This window comes from Zingiber officinale, chromosome 4A, assembly GCF_018446385.1.
Source record: "Zingiber officinale cultivar Zhangliang chromosome 4A, Zo_v1.1, whole genome shotgun sequence".
In the NCBI taxonomy this organism is placed as follows: Eukaryota; Viridiplantae; Streptophyta; class Magnoliopsida; order Zingiberales; family Zingiberaceae; genus Zingiber; species Zingiber officinale.
The window spans coordinates 156,429,756-156,451,544 of record NC_055992.1 but is presented as its reverse complement, the minus strand read 5'-3'; the positions used below and the strand labels follow the sequence as shown (position 1 = coordinate 156,451,544).

Genomic DNA, 21,789 nt, shown 5'->3' with positions numbered 1-21,789 from the left:
CGGAATCTAGTCACGATCTCGACAGATATCGAAATGGATCTAAGCCGGATCGGCGCCTAATGTTCCTTTCCCGGGAACGCGTCCAGATCACTCCCCTCCGGTGACTTACCTTACCCAGCCGACGTCCGGTCAGCCCTTGACCCGTCTGGACTCCAGCTATCCGGTCGGCCGTCGACCTAGCTGGACTTCGTGCGTCCGGTCAGCCCGTCGACCCGCTTGGACTTCTCGCCAGCTATCCGGTCAGCCCGTCGACCTAGCTGGACTTCTCGCCAAGCGTCCGGTCAGCCCGTCGACCCGCTTGGACTTCTTGCCAGCTATCCGGTCAGCCCGTCGACCTAGCTGGACTTCGTGCCAGACATCCGGTCAGCCCGTCGACCTGTCTGGACTTTTCCTGCACACTTGATCAAAGTGTCAGACAACAACACAACTAACTTAACCTATTTGTCATTCATCAAAACCTGGGTTAGACCGTTAGTGCTACCCGCACCAACACCTCCGACGCACGATGCAGAGCCTCAGCTGAAAGCGCCAACACGAGAAGTCATTCTCACAGGGAAAGTGATCGGAAAGGAGGCACTCAACACGAACTTACCTAAGGAGCGCGGTGTGTCAGAGGTAGAGTGGCTCAGCCTGAAGAAAGAAAGTAGGTCTTCGGATAGTAACCTCGTCAGATTCAAGCGCAGTCCTCCATTCGAGTGGCAGCCGTAGCATAGTGGAGGTCCATGTGGAATTCGTCCAGCGCCGGAGTTAGAGGCAGCTCAGGTTGCCAATACATGGGCCAGTCTGTCTCCTCTGGAAATCGGAGAAAAAAGAACTTTTTCCTCCAGTTAGCACTGGGAGGAGGGAGAGGAGAGAAGAAAGCAGTGTGACTGCGGGCTTAGAAGTAAAAGAGACCGTCGGCGTGCCGAGCAAGAGCAAAGAAGCAGTGAAAAAGGGGGGCCGACTAGGAAATCTCACAAACTTCGCAGAGTATGACGAAGCCACATAAAGTCTTTATGGAATTGGGAGTTATCTGACCTAGGGGGATTTTGAAGTAGCGACACACTCCAGACAAAAAAGGATGTGGGGGTAAACGGATGCCAGATACAAATTGTTCAGTAAAGAAAGTGCAATAACCAGGCGGAGGATCGAAGTACAGGTTCACACCAGTAGGGATGATGGGTTGGAAGCTAGTAGGGATCTCGTAAGTGTACCGTAGGTCATCCCAATCCAACTCGGCGAAAGACGAAACGTCTGGGAAGTGCTCTGCCAACAAGGAGATCTAAGAAGGAGAAGTCATTGCAAAAAAGATTCTCTCAGGTGATAGAAAGAACAAACGAAAAGAAGAGGCTTGGAGAAGAAGAAGGATCGCGGCAATGTCTCAGAGGAAGCCAGTCAGCAGCAGCGATGTTTGGGTGCTCTGCGGTGGCGGCGAATCCTAAGGGAAGGCAAGAGGAAGAAGATACTTATAGGTATGGTGGAGGAAGGATATTTTCGTACGTTAACAACGGATGGTGGATACAAGGGCGGAAATGGACAAGGAGCGCTCTGCGATGAGCCTCGAGAATATAACCAGGGGGTATTATAGGGAAGCCAGGGGCCCGAGAGACGAAACGCCTCCCAAGGTGATAGCTCCAAGCAGGACAAAAGTGTACGGAGAGGCCATTAGAAAGGTGGATAGGTCAAGCGAGCGGGCCTCACGGTCACGCGAGGTAACTTTTAGTCCCCGCTGGGCTCAGAATAAGAGCGACCATTGGAGGAAGAGCTACGTGGAAGAGTTGCGTAGCGAAGGAAAGTAAACAAAGACGAGCCGATCAGTAGAGATCGGCCGATGCCAACGGACGACCTACTAAAGAAGCAAGCTAAAGGTACACGAAGGGGACGCAATATAGTTATCCGAATATGAGGGAAATTAAGAACAGACATTCCGAGTTCAGTATGACTACGCGAATAAGTACCATCGGAGAAGAGCCGGCATCAACACATAAAAAATTAAACATCATAACACGGTTCCGACTACACTACATTTGGAGAAGGGGAAACCGGTTCATCAGGGGCCGACAGAAGGGGCACTGGGTCGGCCAGCTCTGCAGAAGGAGAAGCACGAGCAGCAGACACTTCGGGAACGGCAGCAGGAAGGTCCTGAGCAGACGTATCCATGGGGGTCTGATCGGCCACCGAAGGAGGAGCATCCAGGAGGAAGAGCCCATCATCCGCTTCGAAGGAAGGGAAAGTTTCCTGCGGCAGTTCCCGAACCAGGCGAGTGGTGTCCAAAAAGGTGACGGGGGGCGCCGAGCACAGATAACCTTGCTCGAAGGCCTGCCTAACCCCACCAGCGGCCCCGTGACACAACATCGAGACCATCCAGCGCCCCAACTTCTGGAGGAAAAAGGAAGAGTGGACATAAGACAGTCTGTAGGCCCTTAGCCGCCCGAGTTCGCCCGCCTGATACTCTTCCATGAGGCCCTTGTTCTGAGCAGCCTCAGCGCGGGCTACAGCTAGGTCACTCTGGCCCTGAGACGCTGCTCCCTGGGCCTGCGAGAGCTCCGCTTGCAATGATTGAAGCTGGGTCTGGCAATCCTCCCACTGAGTCCGCAGGGTGGCCTCCCGAGCAGCGACAGCGCTAGCCAGGGCCTGGGCATCGGCCAGCCCCACCTGCAAGAGCTCCTGACTTCGCCGTAGCCTCGTCAACTCCTCTGATCGGGAGAGCAGCTCTGCCTCTTTGGTTTTCAGCTCGGAAACGGTCGCTTGATGGCGCTTCACTTCCGAAGCCAAGGAAGACTCGCTTGTTTTCAAAGCCGCCTCCAACTGTTGAAGTTTGTCGAAGGCGGCGTGGGAAATGGCCCGAGCGGAGGCCGCAGATTCCCCGGCGGCACGTAGGTAAGCGTCCAGGCTTCCAAGGGAGGGCTCAGGAAGGTCTGAGGAAGTCGCAGGGGGCTCTAGTTCCCGAAGACGCGCTTTGAGCGCCGCGGAGCAGGTCTGCCAGTAGCCGGAAAAAGAGAAAGGAGGTTACAGAAACACACGGATACCAGGAAGAAGGAGAGAAAGAGCTTACCGCAACCAGGGAACGAGTAATTTGATCGAACTCCTCCAAAGGGGAATTGCTCTCCCAGAACTGCCGATTGGCTGATTGCCAGGAGATGGCCAGGTCCCCATAGAGGTCGAGCCTACCAAAGATAGGCGACAGGTCGGCGGCGGGCACGTGGGCCGGGTCGATCTCTAAAGGGAGCCTCCAGGAAGCTTCAAAAGCCAGGTCTGCGGATGGCAGCTCCAGAGCCAGCACGGCTGAGCTCATAGGCACGAGAGGAGGAGAAGTTGAGCGAGCTAGCGAATCTGGGGTCTGATCGCCAGAGGACGAAGGTGGGGCAGGTAATACACTCTGGATTGGCAGCGGAGCGGTCAGGTCCGATGGCGGGTCTGCCACCTCCAGATCAGAGGCCTTCTCCCATGCCAAGCTTGTCTCCTGGGTCGAGCCCATGTCCGAGGACCTGGTAGGGGAGGAAGTGATCACTACGCGTTGACGGCGAGGAGGTGGAGGAGAAGTTGCGGTAACCGGGGCCGCTCTCTTGCCCTTGCGCGTGAGGCGCAGCTTCATAGTTGGAGGGAGAGAAGGCACTGGTCCTGCGGGCAATGGCTCAGCTGCAGGTTGATCAGAGGTGCGGGGCAGGGCTGAGTCTGCAGGGCTGGGGGCTGGTAGCTCTGCGAGCATCAGGGCAGTCACAGCATCAGAAGTCCGGGGCTCCGAAAGCTGCGAACCGGTGGCAACAGCGGGATCGGAAGGCAGGCCTGGCGTCAGCTCTTCGTTTAGAGCTTGCAGAACGGCCACCGAGGGTGTCTCCTGACAGGCAAAGGAACGGAGGATGGCGGCCACTACGAAAATAAGAAGAAAAAGCACCTCAGTTAGCGAAGAGCGGTATACAAAAAGATAACGACTTACCAAAAGGAGCTCCGATTTCTAGCATCAGCACAGACAGGCGAACAACAACACCTCTCAGCTTGTCCGCAGCCGCGGAGCAGGCAGGTTCATGGACATGCGAAGGGAAGTCCGAAGCAAGGAGGGGACGCCATTGGGAAGGCCCGGCTAAGGGGACGGGAGGCTTGAGGAAGAAAAAGCGAGACCTCCAGCCTTTATTGGAGGAAGGTAGGTCGTCAAAAAACTTATGGCCCGGCTTGGCCTGAACGTTGAATACCTCTGCTTCAGCTCGCCGGAAGGAATAGAAGTGATGGAATAGTCTAGCGGTCAAGGGGATTTGATAAATGCGGCATAGGATGATGGTTCCGCAGACTGCTCGGAATACATTAGGGGCAAACTGAGAGATACCAATATCACAATACTGACTCAACTCGGAGAAAAAAGGATGCAAAGGAAAGCGAAGACCACCTAAGATTTGGTCCCTGAAAACAGTGATAAACCCTTCAGGAGGAGAAGAAGGAGGCTCATCTGGCGAGGGAAGACGAACTCATATGCGGCGCCTAGTCCCAGATTGGATTGCAGTGAAGACAGGTTGTGATGGTCTAAATCAGAGATGTAATGGGAATACCAGAAGGGTTCCTTACCATCCATGATCACAAGGAGTGAGCAGGCGAGGGGAAGGAAGACAAGAGGGGTCACAGGTCGGGCGCAAGCAGGAGAACGAGGAGTTGCACTGCAAGGAACGGCCGCAAACGAAGGGAGGAGGATATCGAAGCGTCAAAGTATGGAAAGCAGACTGCCTTTAGGGTTTATAAAGCCCATTCATTCCTAGGAAACATCGAGAGTCGAGCCGAGTATCTTTTGGGGTAACGTGCCCCAGCGCCGTTTGATGGGAAATAAGCGCTGAAGGGTGCAAAAAGGGGTCAGAGGCTGGCGTCAGGAGGCGTGCGCAATAAAGGCGTCGGACAGGTGTCATCGCGAGAAGAAACGCATTAAAGATCGACAAGGCAAGGTAATCATGAAGGGGTGTGGCCTCAAAAAAGAAGCATTCTTCGTAAAAGGCTCAAGACTAGGCGGGAAGTTTCATGAAACCCCAGAATCCAGGCAATTCAAAAAGGTCGCAAATAAGACAGGGCAGATCAGCGGGAGCGATGGCCAGGTTAGACAAGTAGCAAGCAGGCCTGTGGGGCTGTTCCTCGCTCGGGCCGGCTGGGCAAGTGGCTCTGCCCAGACAGCCCCGGATCTGAGCAACTAGTCAGGCGCATCGTGAGAACTGTGTGGTCGTCAGAAGCTGCAAGGGCACTGTGGCCCAGGGGTTGAGTAAGGTTTTTATGCTCCCTCCTTTATTCTTAATTATATACCGTACATGATGCAATTGCAGGAAGAAACGCGATGCAAATGGATGAGCCCGAAGCTAGTGATAACAACTAGATCAACTAAAGCAATCAGGTCGACACAGGCGAGACAAATGAAGGCGAAGAAAAGCAATGCATCTATGCCTTTGCGGTTTGGGGTTCTTACTGGTCACGAACCAGCGCCATTGCCACCGGTCTCGGACCGGAGTATCATTACTGGTCTCAGACCAGCGCCATCGCCACCGGTCTCGGACCGGAGTATCATTACTGGTCTCAGACCAGCGCCATCGCCACCGGTCTCGGACCGGAGTATCTCCAGACTCTCGCCCCAGTGCGAGTTATAAGTGAGCTCTGCTCTCACGCCCATTGACCTTTCAGGTCGGCTCCCATGCGAGAATCAAAAGTGAGCCCTGTGCTCACGCCCAACGACCTTTTTAGGTCGGTAGTCCCAGACTCTCGTCCCAGTGCGAGTTATAAGTGAACTCTGCTCTCACGTCCAACGACCTTTCAGGTCGGCTCCCATGCGAGAATCAAAAGTGAGCCCTGTGCTCATGCCCAACGACCTTTTTAGGTCGGTAGTCCCAGACTCTCCCCCAGTGCGAGTTATAAGTGAGTTCTTCTCTCACGCCCAACGACCTTTCAGGTCGGCTCCCATGCGAGAATCAAAAGTGAGCCCTGTGCTCACGCCCAACGACCTTTTTAGGTCGGTAGTCCCAAACTCTCGCCCAAATGCGAGTTATAAGTGAGCTCTGCTCTCACGCCCAACGACCTTTCAGGTCGGCTCCCATGCGAGAATCAAAAGTGAGCCCTGTGCTCACGCCCAACGACCTTTTTAGGTCGGTAGTCCCAAACTCTCGCCCGGTCGAGTTATAAGTGAGCCTTGCTCTCACGCCCAACGACCTTCGGTCGGCTCCCATGCGAGAATTAAAAGTGAGCCCTGCGCTCACGCCCAACGACCTTTTAGGTCGGTTGTCCCAGACTCTCGCCCCAGTGCGAGTTATAAGTGAGCTCTGCTCTCACGCCCAACGACCTTTCAGGTCGGCTCCCATGCGAGAATCAAAAGTGAGCCCTGTGCTCACGCCCAACGACCTTTTTAGGTCGGTAGTCCCAGACTCTCGCCCCAGTGCGAGTTATAAGTGAGCTCTGCTCTCACGCCCAACGACCTTTCAGGTCGGCTCCCATGCGAGAATCAAAAGTGAGCCCTGTGCTCACGCCCAACGACCTTTTAGGTCGGTAGTCCCAGACTCTCGCCCCAGTGCGAGTTATAAGTGAGCTCTACTCTCACGCCCAACGACCTTTCAGGTCGGCTCCCATACGAGAATCAAAAGTGAGCCCTGTGCTCCACGCGACCTTTAGGTCGGTGGTCCCACTCTCGCCCGGTCACGAGTTATAAGTGAGCTCTGCTCTCACGCTCAACCTTTCAGGTCGGCTCCCATGCGAGAATCAAAAGTGAGCCCTGTGCTCACGCCCAACGACCTTTTTAGGTCGGTAGTCCCAGACTCTCGCCCCAGTGCGAGTTATAAGTGAGCTCTGCTCTCACGCACAACGACCTTTCAGGTCGGCTCCCATGCGAGAATCAAAAGTGAGCCATGTCCTCACGCCCAACGACCTTTCAGGTCGATCCCCATGCGGGAATCAAAAAGCAACCCCCCTGCGAAAATCATAAGCGAGCTCGGCGCCCACGCTTGACTACCCTTCTGAGGGATATGCCTCACATTGAGCGGAGCGTTTTCAATAATCAGGTCAGCTACATCTGGCTTTATTTTACACAAATTGCAAATATGCAACAAATACGCAAGGCAAGGGATGCGGAAGGCCGTCTACTCTACCCTTAGAGCGTCAATATTAACCACGAACTCAGGTTTTACACGTTCATTACAGTTTTAAATCTCAAGCACCCTGTCGGTTTTATTATCCAAAATTCATACATGAAAAGGAATCATGAAGCAACTCTTGGCTCTCACATACGGGCCAGCTTCTAAAAATGCTTGAGACTCTGAAATTTGAGCAGGAACCATGAAAAGGAATCATGAAGCAACTCTGAAATTTGAGCAGGAAAGACTATGCTAGAGGGGACAGATATACAAGTACAGCAGCACAGTTCAATAAGCAGGCAATACAGCTAAGGCTACAAGAGGGAGCGTTTTGCGGAGAAGGAGCCACTGAGACAACTATGGCCCGAGCTAACCTTAACTCGGGGAAAGGATTGGTCATGGAGAATGAGCACTGCCGTGTGAAGAAATGTCTGGGGACTCAGGGGCCTCAGGGGCGTTCAGAGCCTGAGCCAGCTCCGCATGTAAGGAGTCAATGGCTGCTTGTTGCTAGGCGATCGTGTCTTGCTTGACGTTAAGGCACGTGCGGAGAAGAGATAACTCCGCCTCATGCTCTCGCTGCAAACGTTCTTGGAGGCTGATTTGGCGCTGCAGGCTAGCCTGGCATTCCTCTTTCCTCGCCTTTTCAGAATGCACGCAAGACTTCACAACACGATACTGGGCTTCCATGGAGCGCAGGGCAGCTAGCTGACGATCTCGATCCTGGGACACACGCTCTAGTTCGCGTTCTCTCGCGGCAAGCAGCGAGGTGAGTTGATTTATCAGCATCTGGGAGGGCGGCTGATCAAATTCGTCAGAGGAAGGAGAAGGCATCTCGGGGGAAGGAAGCTGGCAGAACGTGGATTAGCAGAAGGAAGTAGGAGAGCAAGAATGAAGAAGGATAGAGTAGAGGGCTGACCGTGAGGCTCTTTATAAAGAAGGCGGGTGGCCAAGTCAAAGCAACTACGTGGGCACGGTACCCCAAGCGACTGGCGAAGCAATTAAGGAGGCATGGTATCCCAGGCGACACGACACAAAGATTGATGCGTGAGGCGGGAATCAGGGCACGCAGAGATATGCTGAAGCAGAGACACAGAGATAGGCTGAGGTCACCAAGATATGCTGAGATCTTAGAGATGTGCTGAGGTCTAGTCAGTCAGACTGTCGTCCTCCTTCGACTAAACTTGCGGGGGAGGCTTGTGATACGGTTGGTAACGGAGGGGCCCAAGAGGAAAGGGTGAGAAGGGTCAAGGCCATATGGCGGTCAAAAGTCAAGAAGACGTGGCAGTCAATAGTCAAGCTGACTAGGCAGTCAAAGGCAAGCACAGGGGGTAGGCAGGGGTCAGGCAGGCTTATCGATCAAGGGGCAAAGTAGTTGAAAGACAAAGGGAGACGACAGGCGAAGCACTGGGCACAAGTCGGAAGTAGCAGAGCCGTTCGGAGTCAGCTCGGTCTGCAGGTCTGCGATTCAGAGGCCCAGAGGTGCAAGTCGCGAATCATAAGTCGGAAGTAGCAGAGCCGTTCGGAGTCAGCTCGGTCTGCAGGTCTGCGATTCAGAGGCTCAGAGGTGCAAGTCGCGAATCATAGGTCGGAAGCGGCAGAGCTGTGTAGAGATGGCTCGGTCTGCAGGTCTGCGACTCGAGGAGCCGGAAGTGCAAGTCACAACTCATAGGTCGGAAGTATCAGAGCTGTGTAGAGATGGCTCGGTCTGCAGGTCTACGACTCGAGGAGCCGGAAGTGCAAGTCACAACTCATAGGTCGGAAGTGTCAGAGCTGTGTAGAGATGACTCGGTTTGCAGGTCTGCGACTCGAGGAGTCGGAAGTGCAAGTCACAACTCATAGGTCGGAAGTGTCAGGGCTGTGTAAAGACAGCCCAACCTACGGGCTTACAGTCGAAGGCCAGCAAATACAGGGTGCATAATACAGACCGTGATCGGCATGACTGTTCAGGGATAGCCCGATTAACGAGTAACGCTTAGAGGCGAGATCTGGTCGAGGGGTGTAAGGTAGATGCCGACAGCGATAAATAGGATGAGCCGAGTTGGGCAGGAGTTGAAGCATCACAATTGTCCGTCAAGGGTAATCATTACATACCAGCGAGATGTGCGAAGGCGGAGGTTTCTAAAGGAGAAGATGCTCTCAAGACCAATAGCGGCCTGACGGATGTCCTTCACTACAAGACAAAACCCATGTGTAAAGGCGGAGGTTCCTAAACAAGAAGATGCTTTCACAACCAATAGCAGCACGACAGGTGTCCAGGACTACACGACAACGACAAAGCCCAGCGTCTAACGTTTTCTGACAGTATGGCAGGTTCTGGAAGCGAGGCGGGGGCATAAAAAGGGGGAGATTCCTCGTACGCAGGTACGCGCGCACTCTCGTCACTTTTTCCTTTCACAACTTTTCATTTTGGAGTCTCTCTGTTTTCTTCTGGGGAAAAAGGACCTGACTTGAGCGTCGGAGGGCCTGATCCGGGAATTTTTTCCCTGGGTTCTGGTCTCTAACGTGGGAGGGGGAGGTTGTCTGAGTGTGCGCAGGGTGCTGCAGCAGCGTCAGCCACCCGTGAGAGCCGGATCACCTACAATTTTTTCCGTCAACAATCAGGCCACCGTGACTAGCCTCCGTCCGAATCAGCCTTCGAACGGGATCAGTCCATAAGAAATAATGTGAAAAAAAAGGAACATCAAGGGGAAGAACAAAAGCTACAAGCTGCAGGAGGATCTACACTAGTAGCGACGACTAGTGATTATAATCGTTAATTGTACTAGCTGCGACAACTTAACATTCAAAGTTTTTTAAATATTTTAAAAAATGATTATACGTTGTAATAAATATAAAATTTAAATACGTTGCTTTACCTATTTTTAAAAGTTGAGTGCACCCTTATTAAATTATTATAATTTTGCCTTTCCAACTACCGTACAAATTTATTTTAAAAATATTTCATTAGGTTGTAAAGGCGAAAAAAAAAGAAATTAAATTCGTCAACTAAACGGTCCCTTCAACTCCTAACGGTCCACCAGGGTAAATTACGGGATATCTATTCTAACGTAATAATTCTTTATTTATATCAACTACAAATTGATCTTAAAATTTATTATAATTCTCATATAGGTGCAAATTATATTAATCCATGAGAGTTTGTTGATTGATGATAAAAGCTAATAACCCTTACCCGAGGGCTCTCTATGATTGTTCATGATGACAAAAGATGAATATGTTCGTCCTTAGCGTCCTCGTCAATCTGTCCTAGAGTCAACATAGAGGAGATAAATCATGGACGGTTATTAACCTTTAGAATAGTGAATAACATATCCCTCTATGACTGCTTACGCATATTAAAAGAAAAATAAATTATAGAGATCATTCGGTTAACAGAGTGATCCTCTATGTGGGAGGACATATACGCTAGCATAACATTCCTGATATATATATATATATATATATATATATATATATATATATATATATATATATATATATATATTCATGGATTTTTTATAAGATATATATATTTCATTGATTGGAGTAAGATATGATATTACTCATCTCAAATGGTCCAGTATATATCATCTGTCTCATTATAAGATATAGGCCCGTAAATCCGTAAATGACAAGTATATATTTCATTGATTTTATTAAAATGTTATATACTGACCTCATGCGCCCCATATATGACTGGTGTCATAGTCATATGTAGGTCACAACATAGGAAGGTATTTCTGTCAGTTTCGTTAGAAATCAACCCTTATCAATTTATATAAATTTACAATGCGATGACCAACTCAACTATGTTTTGGGCACTGATATATATATATGATTAATTTAATTATGAAAATAAGTAATCCGATCTATGAAAATTTCTCACTGATCATGAAAATAAATCGAGAAGTGAAAGACTGACCTTAGATTATTTGATTAACTATTTAACATATTTGCTACATCATTATTTGGGACAAACCTAGCTGGCTTATGTAATCATGTCAATAATGACGTAATCACCGTGTGAAATGCTCTTATATTTATCCTTTCAAATGATGCTTTTGGATGCGGGTTTGGCATCCGTAAACTTTAAGAGCATCCGCAACGCCGCGTTAAAGCTGTGTTATAACAATACTGTAGCTTTAACGCGGCGTTGCAAGTTCTCGCGTTAAAATTAATCACTTTAACGCGTTCAAGTTGCATGGGGTGGGCCTTGGCCCACCTCATGTGTAAACTTTTTTTTTTTAATCACGGCTAATTTTAAATGTAACGGCTTTTTTTAATAAAAAATTGTTAAATAACGGCTTTTTTTAATAATTACTTTTTTAAATGTAAATTTTTAAATTAAAAATTAAATAACGGCTAGTTATTTAACGATTATTTTTTAACGGCTAGTTCGAAATTTCATCTATAAATAACCATCAATATGCACACATATTTTCATTCCAACTCATTACTCTTTCAATTCTACTCTCTAAATTCTCTCCCCATTTATTTTTTTCAAGTTTTTACCATCTTATTTTCTATCCGAAATGGATGAAAATAATAGGGCATTTTTTACAGATTTCTTGAATTCTACAAACAACTCGCAAGAATATTCATCTTCCTAAAATCCACAAATTCTACCAAATTATCAATACCCACATCCATTTCCCAATATGTCGTTTCCTCCACAAAATCTTCAAAATTTCCAAGGTTTTGGAAATTTTATGGATCATCTGAATTATGCCCCTCGAGGTCCACATCAACTGCTTCCAGCCGAATATTGGCAAAACATGAGTCATCTGTATTTCACGTCGTCGGTTGTTCATGGATATGGTACCCCGCATACAACTGGTATGTCTTTCACTCCTTCGATGTCGAATGAACCTGCAACTCCGACTTTTGTTCCGGAGACTCAACTTTCCGACCGTGAATCCCCAATTGAGGTGGTTGATTTAGAAAAGGCGGTTTCAAATGCTGAGGGTACAAGAAAGCGTTCAAGTTGGACAAAAGTTGAAGACGAGGTCTTAGCGAGAAGTTTTGTCACTATCAGTGATGATCCAATAATCGACAATGATCAAAAGGCGGATGCTTTTTGGGGACGAGTTGCAAGCTACTACAATGAGAATCTTCCCCTAGGTTCAAACATCAGAAGTGCAAATGTTATACGGTCACATTGGCACAATACAATCCAAAAGAAGGTATATCGATTCAACACAAATTACAATAATATTTATAGTTCATATCAAAGTGGTCACAGTGATGAAGATATATTGAGGTTTGCGTATGAAAAATATCTATCCGAAAACAATGGTGTTGCATTCAATCTCGAACATGTGTGAAGAATTGTTAAAGACAGTCCAATGTTTACTCCACAGTCCACTGATCACTTTGTGGCGACAAAGAAGACGAGGACCTCAGAGTCGGGAGCAAGCAACACCTCCTCCAACCAAGATGTGAGTATAGACCTGGATTATGAAGATACTCGTCCAATGGGGCAAAAGGTAACAAAAAGAAAGGGAAAAGACAAAGTAAAATCGACCATGGAGGATCTGATAGTAAACTATAACAATATTATCACAAAGTTCACTGAGTACACAAGCGTGAAGAAATCCGAAGTCGATTTGAAACAAAAACAATTCGAAGTAGAGGAGATTAAGGCAAAAACTACATTGTCCAAATCTGAAGCTAAGAATCGTCGCTTGGAATTGAAGGAGTACGAAATATTGAACAAAGACACCTCGCAGATGACAAAGGAGCAGTTATCATACATGAATGCCTATGCAAGGATATTAGGTCAAAATGGAATATCTAAATTATTTACTTAACGTTCATTTTCTAGTATTATTATATTTTCGAGTGATTGTAATGTCTAATTATTGTATTTCTCATTTAGATTAATGTGATTTTTAATTATTATAATTTTGTAAAATAGTCGTTATAAACAAGTCGTTGGAAACTAGCTGTTACAACTAGTTGTAATTTCGTTTTCCCAACTTTATAATTTTAAGTGTTCAGTTGTAATTTCGTTTTCCCAACTTTATAATTTCGTTTTCTTAACATTGTAATTTCGTTTTCTCACAAACATCTATTTTATTTAATAAATATATTTAAAAATTAATATTATTTTTGAAAAATAATAAAATTATATTTTTAAACGTAAGATTATTATTACAAATAATAATAATAATTTAAATATTTTAAAACATATTAATTTAATATGGTATAATGTTAAAATGAGTGAGTGGACGGTGAACCCCATGAATAATGAATATTAACTTTAAAATGAATGTGGGTGAAAGAAGAATATTGTTATAACGAGTATGTGACAGTGAACCCCATGCTTTTTGATGAGGTGGTGGGTGTTATAATACTAGAGCATTGTGGATGCTCTAACGGAAGAAAGGCTAAGAAGACAAGCAATATCACAGATATATGTCGGCGTTGAATTTATTAGGAAACTCAGTTGAACGACCATAAGCTAGCCGAAGTATTTATGAGTGAAGAAATGTAGGAATTTGCCTCCAAAGTGGAATATTGGATTTAGAGTTGGAACGATTTTATAGGAAGTAGGAACAACGAAAATTGTGGAGGTCGCTAACAACACAGTTGCTAGACGCTTTCGAGATTTATCCTTGAAAATCCATAGAAATTTTTATGATACTGAGCCAATCAAATCAAATGGTTAAAAAACAAAACAAGTGATAACCATAAAGGTCTCTTCGCCCTGTGTTCTCCCTCCACCGTGACCGCTGGTCGCAATTTTACAATTGACTGTAGTCACTTATAGCCATGTCGTCCGCGGACGTAGGATGATAAATGAATTATTCATTTGTGAATAAATTTAATATTTAATTTGATAAAAATTTATTTATATTTATTTAATATATACCAGATTAATTAAATAAATAAATTTGAATAACTCGTTCAATTAAATAAATAAGTTTGAACATATATATATTTAGTTCGTTAACGTTCATGAACAATGTTTGTGAATAATGTTCATTAATAAAAACCTTATCAATATGCTAAATAAATAATAAAATAAACAAATAAATAATTTTGAATTATTAAATTTAATAACTAATCAAATAACTAAAAGTTTCAAACAATCAAATAAACTTGAACTGAGAGCTCGATAACATTTAAACGAATCAAGCTCGAACTATGCTCAAGCCAAGTTTGAATTGAGAACTCAATAACGTCTAAATGAACTAAACTCAAGCCAAGCTTAAAACAAGCTCAAGTTCATAAAAAATAAACTAAGCCAAACTTGAACAATCATTTCAAAGGTTTAGTTTATTTTAAATTGGATTCGGTTTGACTTGATTACCTTATCAAATAAACTTGTATTAGGACTCGTGCGGCTGGTAAGAAGGGGTGAATTGTCTTTCAAAATGAAAATGAAACCTTTCTTGATCTTTTGAAATATTAAAACACTTGTATAAAAATGATTGATAAACTAATTAAACGAAATAGGCTGTCGATTTTACTTAGTTACAAACAGAAATGTTGTTAATTCAAAACTTTGAAGTATTAATCAAATTCTCCTTTCATCGTAGGTGGAGAAGGTTGTTACAAACGTTGGAAGTACACAATCAAAGTAGTAGAACAGTAAAGAAACTTGAGTACAAATGATTCTGAACTACTGGGATTAAGGTTGTATTTATAACCCTTATACGGATGTTTGGGCATGGATAAAATTTTATCCACGTCATAATGGATCACGACAGCTCGATATGGATAAGTTTTATAGTCCGGGCGCCCGAATCGGGCTGAACCAGTCCTCAACCAGGGCGCGAGCTCTAGGCACCCTAGCTGGCCCCAGGGGTTCGGGCGCCCGGACTAGGCTCGAACTAACATCTAAACGAACCAAGCTCGAACTAAGCTCAAGCCAAGTTTGAATTGAGAACTCAATAACATCTAAATGAACCAAACTCAAGCCAAGCTTCAAACAAGTTTAAGTTCATAAAAAATAAACTAAGCCAAACTTGAACAATCATTTCAAAGGGTTGATTTATTTTAAACTGGACTCGGCTCGGCTCGATTACCTTATCAAATAAACTTGTGTTAGGACCCGTGCGGTTGGTAAGAGGGGGTGAATTGCCTTTCAAAAAGAAAATGAAATCTTTCTTGATCTTTTGAAATATTAAAACACTTGTATAAAAATAATTGATAAACTAATTAAACGAAAGAGGTTGTCGATTTTACTTAGTTACAACTGAAAATGTTGTTAATTCAAAACTTTGAAATACTAATCAAATTCTCCTTTCGTCATAGTTGGAGAAGCCTCTTACAAACGTTGGAAGTACACAATCAAAGCAGTAGAACAGTAAAAAAACTCGAGTACAAATGATTCTGAACTACTAAGATTAAGGTTGTATTTATAGCCCTGATCCGGATGTCTGGGTATGGATAAAATTTTATCCACGTCGCAATGGATCACGACAGCTCGACGATGGATAAGTTTCATTTTCCGGGCGCTTGGACTAGGTCCGAGCGCCCGGAACGGGTTGAACCAGCCCTCAGCCAGGGCGCGAGCTCTGGGCACTCTAATTGGCCTCGAGGGTTCGGGCGTCCGGGCCAGGTCCGGGCTCTTGCTCTTGTTCTGCTCGCTTATGTGATCTCGGTCATCTGGAATGGGGCTCACCAAATCCATTTTTCGATCTTCTTGAGCATTTTTCTGCTCCGGCTTCTCATCCCTTAGAAACGTCACGTTCCTTTTTCTCGTCCGCCAGCGTACTCTTCCCAGCGCCTTGTTCCTTAGACACACCGAGTCCGTCGACTCTCTCCCGTACTGTCATTCTCGCTAGTTACGTCTTTCGCTTGACTTCTTGTGCTTCTAAGTTCTTGTACACTTAGACAGAAGACATCAAATAAATATATGACCTATCTTAACTCAGTTGACCATATTAAAACTACTCGAGATATTAACAACTTGAACATCCTAAAACTTAGCTCGGCGGACGGTAAGATTAGACCAAGGACTAAGATTTTTTATAATAATTTTATATTAAAAATATATTGGTGCAATTTTTATTTTTTTTTAAAAAGTTAAATGCAATTTTGATAAAATTATCCAAACTTTACCTTTTCCATTACTTTGTAATTACCAAATACATTTACTTTAAAAATATTATTAGACACACCACGTTCCGACGGAGTGGGTAGGTTTAGCAATAATGTAAGCGCCACGCTATGTTTCATTCAGGCGCTTTTCGACGAGGGTTTTGCATCTCTACAAACCCTAGGCTTAGCGACGGCGACGGCGAAGAGTAACGGCGGCATGGAAGCGGGAGAACAGAAGCCGCAAGCCGGCGGAGGCCTCTTCGCCTCGTGTTCTTTTGATGACCTTGGCCTCCATCCTACGTTGTGCCAACACCTCCGGGGTCCCTATCTTTTCTCTTCCTCTCATCTCATCCCCATCTTCCGTATGCTTACTGATGATCGGTTCTCCTTGTCAGATAAAATGGGGTTTCAAGTTCCCACGAAGATTCAGGCGCAGGCGATTCCAGTTGTAATCTCTGGTCGGCATTCGTATCCTGATCGGCGCTTCTTTTGATCCGTTTTTTAGCATCTATTGAGATAGTTTTTCTGTTCTCCTTGGTTTTCCTTTACTCGAAAATACTAGACTTGTTAATGCCGCCACTGGAACTGGCAAGACAATCGTGTACCTTGCGCCGATTGTTCATCTCCTTCAGACGTATGAACCTCGGATTCAGCGTTCTGACGGAACATATGGTACAGCGATTTCTTCGCTTAATGATTTTTCCCCCTATTATGTTTCGTTTCCATTGTTTTTTTGCTTCTTAATGAAATTGATGTGTTGAGGGCATTTCTATTTCTTTTCCCCTTGATTAATTGACTGAAATGATAACAGCGTTGGTACTTGTACCAACGAGAGAGCTTTGTATGCAGGTTTATGAAATTCTGCAGAAATTGCTGCACTGTTTTCATTGGATAGTTCCAGGTTATATTATGGGCGGGGAGAACAGGGCAAAAGAGAAGGCCAGGTTGCGCAAAGGTATGATTTTTTCCCCTATTATAATTATTATCATTTGTTTTTGGGATCGCACAAAGTAATTTATGTTTTGTATGCATGAAATTTCTGGGCAATCAAATCTATTTTGGTACTTTTAACTGATTAGTTATTTGGTTTTGCCAAATAGGTTAATAATACTTTTTATCTTACTGAAGGAGATTTCACATGTTGAAGTTGTAATTTCATATAGAAATGTTCAATTTGATGGCAGAGTGTGAAGATGCGAGTAATTATGTGTGTACTAGAAGTGGCTTCCTTCAGTCACTCCTTGTGACTCATTTATATACCCATGTATATTTATATTTGAAAAACAATGTTGATATTCTAATACTGGATTCTGTCAGTAATTTTGGTTGATATGATATGTGCAGGAATATCCATTCTAATTGCAACCCCTGGGCGTCTGCTGGATCACCTAAAGAATACATCATCATTTCAACACACAAAATTACGCTGGATAGTCTTTGATGAAGCAGACAGGTACAAATTCTGCTTTAGCAACCCGTGTAAAGCTTTGTTAATAAATTTGTATTTCAAGTTTTATTCAGCATTGCTAATGACTCACAAACCTGATTGTTCCTTTAACTTTCTGTAAATATTTGCACAAGAAATTCTGCTTCACTCTACTCCCACTTTCCATAACTGTTTTCTGTTTTGACTCCTTCACAAACAGGATTCTTGAACTGGGATTTGGAAAAGCAGTAGAAGAGATTCTAGATATTTTGGGTTCAAGACAAATCAATCATATCCCGTCAAACGGAAAAATTTCCAACTCTGTCAAATGTTCCAGGCAGAACTTGCTTCTTTCAGCAACCTTGAATGAAAAGGTGAACCATTTAGCCAATATCAGCTTAGAGAACCCAATCATGATCGGCATGGATCAGAATAATTCTCACATTGCACACACACTTTCAGTTGGTAATGTCACTTCAGCATATGTTATTGATGGAGATTTGAAAATCCATGATGGATTTGCAAGTCAGACAGTAGAAAATTATAACCTACCTTCTCAATTAGTTCAAAAATATGTCAGAGGTATGCTTTCGACATAATCCACTTGTTATTGTCTCAACTGTAAATATGCTTATGTCAAAATCTAATTGCTTGGTGTCCCATGTAGTCCCTAGTGGTTCAAGACTTGTGATTCTTCTCTCCATCCTAAGGTCTTTATTTGAAGGAAAAACCTCCCAGAAGGTGATTTTAGTGCTGATAATTCTTTTTTGTAATTGTTAGATGCTATGTTGCACTGCGAACGTGCATGATTATTGGTCTTCTTTCAATGATTGTTGTTTGCATTGTTCAGTTTATGTTGCAGTATTTGCTTACAGGATCATTTTGCAGATTGTTGTTTTCTTTTCAACATGTGATGCAGTGGATTTCCATTATGCTCTTATAAATGAGTTTAAATGGTCTCCTAGTTCACTACAAGAGGTGAAAGAGCAAAAATTTGTCAGTTGTACGACCTTCCATTTGCATGGGAATATGGAACATGATAATCGCAGAAAAGCATTTCAAGGATTTAATGTTGAAAAGAAAGCACTATTATTGTGTACAGATGTCGCTGCTAGAGGTTTGGACATTCCTAAGGTCAGGTGTATTATCCAATATGATTCGCCAGGCGAAGCTTCTGAATATGTGCACAGGTATTGGAGATATTTTTTAGTTGTTTGCTATGGAATAAATTGTCAATCGCTAATGTATTTCGATTATCCTTTCTTTTGTAGGGTTGGAAGAACAGCACGATTGAGGGAGAAAGGTGAAGCTTTGCTATTTCTTCAGCCCGTTGAAATGGATTATTTACATGATTTGCAACATCATGGAGTTAAACTGGAAGAATATCAAATTCAAAGGTGTCTAGATGGATTCGCATTGCACGGCAAGAATTTTTACAAGAAGTCGATCTCTTTAGAAACACATCCTTGGGTATTGTTTCTGCAGAAGGCTCTGGAAACTTTCATTTCCACCGAGGTAATAGCTGTTCATTTGTCATAAACAACTTATCTTTAAAATTTTATAAAGAATAATTCTGGTATTGATTTTTGAATGGATTTTTTGTTAAAAGACAATTGCACTTTCTTGCATCATATTTTACCTTTTTCCCTGAACATATTGCATATCTGTCACTGCCTTTGGTAATTTACCAGTTAGATAATCATTAATCTGAAAAGATAAAGAAAATAGACCATTATTTAACTTAATTACTAGGTTTTTCCCCCCAGAAATGATGCATCAATTTAACTTAGGGTGCTAGCTGTTTTTCAGAAACTTAGTCATCATCATTAAGCTGTATTAGTTCCAACTATCTGGGCTTGGGTACATAGATCATGGAATCATTTGTTTAAATACTGGACCAAGAACTATTCTATTGTGGAATTCTTGGAATGAATTGTTTAAAAAATTGTTAATAGGATTGCTCTACTGCATCTCATCATCTAAATCATTTTCCATAATGTTTGCTTTACTTTGCTTCTGGTTCATTTTTACTTTGACTTGTTCACCATATGTCTGGTTAAAATAGAATTTATTTCTCACTTCAACATGAGCTTTTCTTTGTGAATTGTTTCTCTTTATGATTTCTACTTTCATTTTTAAATTTTTTTAGGCTAAGCTGAATAAGTTAGCAAGGAATGCATTTTGTTCCTGGGTTCGTGCATACACTGCTCATCGAGGTGAGCTGAAACGAATTTTTTTGGTAAAAAAACTTCATTTGGGTCATGTGGCGAGAAGTTTTGGGCTGAAGGATCAACCCTCATGGGTCGGAGGATCTCACAAGAATGAAGCAAAGAAAAGGAAGAAGTATGGGCTGAAGATCAACTCATCCAAAAGAAGGAAAACCTCCTGATAACGATCAGTGCAAGTTTTTCTTGCTATCTTTTATACCGAAGGATAAAGTGATGAACTGTTATACTGCAAACCAGTTGGATTTTTAAGGTCACAATGTTTTCAACTTGTCGCTTGATGTCAAAACTATACTGTAGCCACCCAACAAAAGAACCTTCTTGATGGGTAGCGGCCCACTTTTGCAGATATGGAACAATTACTGAGATACCATATATTATCAGATCTGATTACAGCGACTGACCACTATGGGATCCTAATTGATAACAAAAGGTTTGCGTCTTAGTTGTCATCTTTGATGCATATGGTGTTCAGTTCTTCCCTCCTGTGCACTAGGGGTTTTTGCTTGCTAAGTTTCTGACTAAATTATGTTCATTCTGTGACTGAGTTGGATGATTGCACTTGTAAGGTGTCTGCGATAAATTCTAGTTCCATAGCCTTGTGCATTGTTAGTGTATACACAAATCAGTGTAATTCATCTTCACACTAAATTCTTAATTATCAAATCTTTAATGCGTGTTGTTTACACCTTATTATCATGGACTTTGAAATTACTTGGTAAGTAAAGATAACTGAGGTCTATCTTGGAAATATTTGATAACTCTTTCTGCCAGAATATTTTCAAGAAAAAACTATATCGATATGGTATGGTTGATTCATTGATTCATTGTCTAGTCAGCTTAACTAATAAGAGTTGGACGGAATTGAACTTTGAGCGCAAACTTTATAAATATTTAGAAAATTTCAAATGATTTTGAGTGATGAATGTGATAGTGAAATCAAACTAAAACATTGATTGTTCCTTAATATAATTCATGACAATTTTCAGTTTCATGTGTTCATCATATAATTAGTAAATCTAACAATTATATTTGATAATGAGACTCTTGTTTATATGGTCAAGTTGATATTACCAAGGATAGACTTTATCTAGATTGCTAATTTCGAGTCGTTTTATTTCCACATGATATGTAGAAATGTCAAGATAAAAAACATAATATAATAATAATTTCCTAATGCTACAATAAACCTAGAGGACAATGACAAACAATAGGTTTTTATGTCAAATGCGAAAACTCAAACAATACCAGCCCATCTTGTTTGGCCTCTTTTGTCTTATGCTTGGATTTTTTTAAAAAATTTATTTTTGAATCCACTAGAAAGGATGAGAAGAGGAATCCTTGCCCTTCCACTTGAACCGCCTTTGTCTTTTCCCTCTGGTGGCATTTGCCCCGGAATGTATATTATACTTAAACTTCCTTTGATTCTCGACTTTAACTTTTGTTACTATAATAAAAAAATCTCTAGCAGTTTTGTACAACTTCAACATGTTGTAATTCATGGTGAATGGATTGTAGTACAAGTTCTATTTTCAAGTTAATTGTTGGAGGAATAATGCTCTCAATGGTTATGTTTGATTAGATTATTTTGATGTGTTTAACAAAGAATTTAAGTTAATTTTTCAAGTGTTTTTGATGTTTGCATCATGTGTGTATAACTTGTTAGATATGGTGCACAAAGAGCTCGCTGAGCTAGTCGAGTGAGTGAGGTCGAGTTGGTTTATGATCAATGATACAAAGATATGAACTGAGTGTTGGAGGACACTATAAAGTGAGGAGCATTAAATGGTTAAAAATAAAAGTATAGAAAAAAAAGATAGATCCGTTATCTTAACGGTTCCTCTAGTGCCAGTCCCATATATATGGAGGGAAGTAAATGCAGTATAGAGATTGTGTGCGGATTAGAGGTTTAGTAGGATGTGAACTTAAAAGGCATAGAAGATTGGATGACATAAAACAAGCTGAGAGTTTTTAATACATTAGATGAACCAGATACCTAGAGAGGTGGACTCTCAAAGGCATAGAGAGTCAAATGCAATGAGTAAAG

At 43.3% G+C, this 21,789-nt stretch overlaps 2 protein-coding genes across 2 annotated transcripts; both read left to right on the top strand.

Moving 5' to 3' along the window:
* The first annotated feature begins 11,698 nt into the window (after window positions 1-11,698).
* Window positions 11,699-12,850, top strand: LOC121972961. Its single transcript, XM_042524570.1, has 3 exons — window positions 11,699-12,300; window positions 12,367-12,526; window positions 12,608-12,850. Exons 1-3 carry the CDS (start codon window positions 11,699-11,701, stop codon window positions 12,848-12,850), a joined length of 1,005 nt encoding a protein of 334 aa, XP_042380504.1.
* Window positions 12,851-16,185: 3,335 nt separating this feature from the next.
* Window positions 16,186-20,334, top strand: LOC121971825 (DEAD-box ATP-dependent RNA helicase 17-like). Its single transcript, XM_042523278.1, has 10 exons — window positions 16,186-16,411; window positions 16,487-16,559; window positions 16,654-16,763; window positions 16,903-17,046; window positions 17,436-17,544; window positions 17,738-18,099; window positions 18,185-18,258; window positions 18,406-18,707; window positions 18,789-19,032; window positions 19,667-20,334. The coding sequence occupies exons 1-10, from the start codon at window positions 16,309-16,311 to the stop codon at window positions 19,904-19,906; spliced, it is 1,761 nt and encodes a 586-aa protein (XP_042379212.1). The 5' UTR covers window positions 16,186-16,308; the 3' UTR covers window positions 19,907-20,334.
* The last annotated feature ends 1,455 nt before the right edge of the window (window positions 20,335-21,789 follow it).

What these genes read in the sequence shown, in the direction of transcription:
- LOC121972961 (XM_042524570.1), top strand. Translation starts at nt 11,699, where the DNA reads ATGTCGTTTCCTCCACAAAATCTTCAAAATTTCCAAGGTTTTGGAAAT. An exon ending in AGTGATGAAGATATATTGAG is followed by an intron (nt 12,301 to 12,366) that starts GTTTGCGTATGA and finishes ACATGTGTGAAG; the next exon opens with AATTGTTAAAGACAGTCCAA. An exon ending in CTCGTCCAATGGGGCAAAAG is followed by an intron (nt 12,527 to 12,607) that starts GTAACAAAAAGA and finishes ATTATCACAAAG; the next exon opens with TTCACTGAGTACACAAGCGT.
- LOC121971825 (XM_042523278.1), top strand. Translation starts at nt 16,309, where the DNA reads ATGGAAGCGGGAGAACAGAAGCCGCAAGCCGGCGGAGGCCTCTTCGCC. An exon ending in GTTGTGCCAACACCTCCGGG is followed by an intron (nt 16,412 to 16,486) that starts GTCCCTATCTTT and finishes TCTCCTTGTCAG; the next exon opens with ATAAAATGGGGTTTCAAGTT. An exon ending in AAGGAAAAACCTCCCAGAAG is followed by an intron (nt 18,259 to 18,405) that starts GTGATTTTAGTG and finishes ATCATTTTGCAG; the next exon opens with ATTGTTGTTTTCTTTTCAAC.